A 5,297-nucleotide genomic window follows, 5' to 3' on the forward strand; every position below is an offset into this window, starting at 1 on the left:
ATATTACAGTTTATGCAGATCCTCTCTGATTTCAGATTGCATCTTGACTCGAGAGTGGGAATATTTAAAGGAGAATCAGCGCATTAAACGAATCAATGAATCAACACACGCTCTCCAAATCCTTGAAACGTAACAGGCTTCACCTTATGTACTTTCTCCAATGTTAACACTCCTGGTAAATCATTAAGCGCAGTCAACTTTATCGTGTTTTCAATCAGAATTCAACGTGACAGTCGTCCGTTAATTGTAGTTCGTCCTCCGAGATGAAAGAGATGAAAATAATAAAAGGCATGGATTCGTTAAAATCTTGCATTAAAAAAGATCGCAAATTATTATCAAATCAAATTCATTCTTTTTATTACAAAAATAATTTACACAAGGTAGAAATAAGCCGTGCGCGAATCGTAATATCGATTACAAAAACGCACACGTAATAAGCACGCGAATATAAAGATCTAGATCGCTAGGTCGTCGTTGTTACTGGCACATAATCCAATCCCGATTCAAATCCCTTAGTAGGGTCCCTGCGGGTGTCCGTGAGCGTATCCACCCTGACGGTTGTATCCGCTGTTGTATCCCTGCTTGGGTTCCTCGTACGAGATCCTGGGCTTGTATCCCTCCTGGTCAGCCTCGTAGTGTACGATCTGCTTGCGTCCATCGGGAAGAACGACGGTGTAGACTCCCTGAGTGTTGTCACCGTCGCGGCTCTCGTGATGTCCAAAGTCATTGCCTGAGGGTTCATCCTTGACTTCGTACTCGAACTCATACTTAGCCGGCACCTAAAAACACAAGATCCAAGACCATCGTCATCGTCTCAACCACCCACCGCATCTCATACTCACAGATTCGTCATCCTGATGGGCGTAACGGTACCCAGCATTCGCTGGCAGGTAATGGCTCGACGGAGCTGCGCTGCTGTGGGACGAGTAGCTGGAAGACGATCCATGGCTGCTTGCCGGAAGGTAAACGCTGGAAGGCACGCTTATCGACGACTTGTGGACGCTGTTCTGAGCAGCCGGAAGGTACTGGCTTGACGGGGCGCTCCAGCGGGACGCTGAAGAAGATGCTGAGTTGGCCCAAGGTGATGACACAGAGGACACAGAGCTGGCCCATGGCGCCGAGGACGAAGGTGCAGCCGGAAGGTACTGGTTGACAGGAGCCTCAATGGCAGCCGATCCGTATTTGTTGGCCGGAAGGTACTGGTTCGAAGGAGCTGCAGCGGACACTTGGCTCCACTGGTTGGCAGGCAGGTACTGGTTTGAAGGTGCTGACGAGTACCGACTGGCCGGAAGGTACTGGTTCGATACTGAGTTAGAAGAGTGGTGGCTGGCCGGAAGGTACTGGTTCGAAATCGAGTTAGAAGAGTGTCGGCTGGCCGGAAGGTACTGGTTCGAAACGGGGTTGGCAGGCAGGTACCTGGCCGATGGAGAAGCAGATCCTGGAGGACGATATCCAGCCGGCTCGAGGCTGGCCAGAGCGACGGCGGAGAGCGAAAGGAGGATGAAGACCTGGAAGAAGAAGAAGAAGATCGTTAGTAGCTCACGAGACGATAGGATGCCAAACTCTGCCGATGCTGCTCACCTTCATGTTTGCCTTTGGAGAACACAGGATGGTGTGATGTCGACCATTGGTAGTGCATGGTTTTTATACCGAAAAAACGGCGCCTATATCCCCGCCAAAAACCTGCAGTTCTGTTGCGTAACGCACGCGTGCGGCCCGGAGGAGTAAACTGTAACAACGAGATCGTCGAGTGGCAAGGACGGGCGGGCCGGCTCCCCACCATTCGTCGGGCCGGAATGGGCCTTACGCGTGTTCAGCTGCCGGGCCCGCTTTGAACGTCGAGCGAACATTTCACCGAAAGATCTCACTTTCTGCACAAGTTTTAATACACCTTGTCAGATGTTGTACGGCAGCCGAGCGATCGGATTCGGATTCTCATCCGCGGTTGAAAATGGTCTTGATCCGAAGGATTTGGTACCTGTAAAGTGAATTGTTTTTTGGACGTGCGAAACTCCGAACGCGAGTAAATTCACTTCAATCAAATGTCAGCCGTTTGAATTGAACTCGTGGAACCAGGAATTGTCGGGTCATCGATGATCTGCTCTTTTCATTGAAAGCGCACAACCTTTTGCCTTGATCTTTTTTTCCCTGCTTTGGTATCCTGGATACTGAATGGGAAAAAACCGCTCGCTGGATTCCGCTCAGCAGTTTGTTAATCATCGACGATTTCAACCGGACGTTCATTCGTCGCGTGGAAAACATCGGTCGTTGCAACAAACGGTGAACGCCGAGTCTGCAACGACTAATTGAGGCCCGTTTGTTTTTCGTACTCAGGACAAATGGCCCGTAAGCGGAACGGTCGAAACTCTCTGTCCCTGTCGCAACGTTTTCGCAGAGACAATGCTACAATTCCTAGTGTTTCATTTGCTTCTATCTTTTCATACATTTAATTCGCTGTTTATCCTTTCACGCGGATACCACGAAAGCCTACTAAAACTCTTTATTACCCACGCAGCTGTTCACGTCCGGTGGTGTTGATTGCCGCACCTTTGTGATTATCGCAACGGTGTGTCAAGTCCATAATCGCATAATTCTCTGCATGGTGAAAATCCAGCTCCTGGTAATGATTTTTTTGCAAATTTGATGACAGGTCACAATCGAAAATCATTCCGATTCAGATACACGGACGGGTGATTGCGCATTGGATGACACCATCCTCTGAAATGGAATCATCTTGCATGGTGGGAAAAATATTCGAGCAAAAGAAGCCGAGTGACACGCATGCATAAACGATCTTAATGTAGGTGAGATCAATCCGCAACTCTATTGGCCATTGAGGCGTTCCTAATTGATCTACTTCTGACGGCTATTGCTTAAGGGGTGATGCATGGATCCTTCACTTTTTTCGCCACTCCTCGTATTCTCCATCTCGGTTTCACAGTGATACAGGCATACAGAATTGGTCAATATAAGCACAAGACCATGTCCTACTACCACTTGGCTCTGGTTCCATAAATACCATAAATCTACGCCCATGGACCTGAACCTGCATCCGTTGTTCATCATTTCCACAAAGCGCCTTTGCACGATTTTCAGTCGAGGATCTTGCGTGCAAAAAGATTAGTTCGGAAGAAAAGTTCGCCAAATGAAATCAACCCAATGAGACTGGTGAAGAACAAAAATTTAGGAGACCAATGGACGTGTTCATGTAGGTTAAAACTGGCAACTGTGTTGATCTGATTCCATGTTACGACGAGGCTGCTTTTACTTTGACCGTATAATATCTCGAGCAGCGAGAGCTGGCCGGTAGTAACGTTCCTCACAAATCATATTATCTCATGTTCTTACGTGACCACATGCACACGTGTGCCTACCGCATTATGGTAGCTTGAAAATCTTAGAGATTATACTCGGTGCGCGTTGCACTGGCGCAACGAACGATCTTATCACACGATTCCCTTGAGACATCTGCAGCGTGATGAGCGTGTTCCTTAAAGATTTTATACCCTGTCCATTTAAGGTCTACAGCAAGGAAGCACACGTGGAAAGGAGTCTGAAATTTAGCTTGGCCACGTTTAGGCGTCGATGAAAGAGAATTTTCGCCATCGGAAACAGTCGACTCAGCGCTTTGAAATACGTAAGGAAATCACGAACCGTGCCGGACATCTCGACACTTGGACGACACTTGCAAAGAGAGGAGAAAACCTGTCGACCTTTCAGATACACCTCAGGCAGAGAATTTTCGCATCGTCGAATTTCCACCGTGAATTGAGAGACTAGATCGATTATCGGGAAACGAGCGACGCTTCCGCTCTCGCAAAGGTTCATCGTTGATAACGGAATGATTGACGGCGATAAATAGTTCAGTTCCAGGTTTCGAGACTCGAAGAACGAGCGTAAATTAATTTCTCAGAGTTCTTTTTTCACTCCGTTATTACAAAGGGAAAAACGCTTTTGGGATTTGTTTGAATGATTGAATTCAGGAGATTTGAATGAAATGTATAACTATTGATGAGGACGGCTTGTGGAACGGTAAAATCCCGGGAAGCTCCGAGTGATCGAACATGCTCTGCAGAGTTTCGTAATGCTGTTCGACAGATGGATTTAGAATTAATATATTTCTCTGAATTGCGCTGCGGACAATAGAGCAAATATAAATCCATCCGCAAATGTAAAACACCGGGAACAATGAAAACGAGGGCGACTGGGTCGGCCGGGAAATGTATTTTACACCCTTCCCCTCTCGGTCTGTTTCAATTTGCTCGGTTTCATGCGGCAAAATGTTCCTATTTCCCTGAGCTTATATAGAGAGAATCGTGGCACAGCGGTGAAGAACTCCGAGGGCAGTTTATTCGATTGAATAACAACCGTTGTTAATAATTGACATTTGGCGTGAATGCCTGCCCACCTGCCCGAATAAATTTGCTTATTGTTAGACAAACCACCGAGCATATATTTAGAATTTCAATTCCCGACCCTGCCACCAAGCTTCGTTTAACATGTTTGTTCTTTTTTTTCCTGTTTTTTATTTTATTTTTTTTTTTTTCTTCACCACAGTGAAAATATTCAAGGATCACAAAATCGAAGGAACAATCGTAGTCGAAGAGCGATCAGTGGCGACGATTTCTTGAATTGGAAAATCGCTGTAACAAAGTTATAAGAAATCGAAAATTTAGATTTGGAATGTTTTTCAGTGAGGAATGAAAATGCAGAATTAGAACCCTGAACGATTCCACAATGATAGAAATGTAAAAATGTTAACAAAGTTAGAATTCTTTGAATTCTTAGAAATTTTTGAAGTTCTATACTTTGAGCTGTTTTGTTTTAATATAAATCTACGCTTCTCGCGACTTTTGCAATTCGGATGAAATCAAGTCGTTGCAAATAATCGATTTATCAAAAGGCTGGTTCTATTATGTAGAAATGTAAAACTTGGGAAAATTATGACGCGAAATATAAATTTCGCGGAATCTAATGAAGCATAATTAGCCACGTAGAAGAACCGCTAATGAGATAAAAAAAATTCTCTCGCCTAAAACTTGACCGCGGATATAAATAGAAAGGCGAGAAATTCGCTCGAGTTCACACACAGGAGCCGCTGGTTGTAACAGGGGCCGGATAATTATTTTTTTTCTCTTTTTATTTACTCCGGGGTTAAGGGATCAGAGATTTGCGGAGGCTGAGAGGTCAAGAGACTAAGAGGCTGTTGGGCGGTACGTATTATAATATGTGGATGGATTATAGACCGCGGAGGCGAAATCTCTAGACGATCGAGCGCAGAGCCCGAAGCGTAAAAT

The 5,297-nt window shown here is 45.5% G+C and overlaps 1 protein-coding gene across 2 annotated transcripts; it reads right to left on the minus strand.

The window, feature by feature from the left end:
- Positions 1 to 332: 332 nt before the first annotated feature.
- Positions 333 to 1,728, minus strand: LOC124414849 (pro-resilin-like). 2 transcript variants are annotated; one of them, XM_046895945.1, is made up of 4 exons: positions 1,582 to 1,728; positions 1,188 to 1,508; positions 843 to 1,133; positions 333 to 779 (listed from the first exon to the last, which is right to left on the minus strand). In XM_046895945.1, the coding sequence occupies exons 1-4, from the start codon at positions 1,585 to 1,587 to the stop codon at positions 513 to 515; spliced, it is 885 nt and encodes a 294-aa protein (XP_046751901.1). In that variant the 5' UTR covers positions 1,588 to 1,728; the 3' UTR covers positions 333 to 512. The 2 variants fall into 2 exon arrangements, with proteins under 2 accessions (XP_046751901.1, XP_046751900.1); XM_046895944.1 differs by having other exon boundaries at positions 843 to 1,508.
- Between the last annotated feature and the right edge of the window lie 3,569 nt (positions 1,729 to 5,297).

Source organism: Diprion similis, chromosome 14 (genome assembly GCF_021155765.1).
Source record: "Diprion similis isolate iyDipSimi1 chromosome 14, iyDipSimi1.1, whole genome shotgun sequence".
Taxonomy (NCBI): domain Eukaryota; kingdom Metazoa; phylum Arthropoda; class Insecta; order Hymenoptera; family Diprionidae; genus Diprion; species Diprion similis.

Coding starts and splice junctions, on each gene's coding strand:
- LOC124414849 (XM_046895944.1), bottom strand. Junction 780..842: donor CCCATCAGGATGACGAATCT/GTGAGTATGAGA, acceptor TTGTGTTTTTAG/GTGCCGGCTAAGTATGAGTT.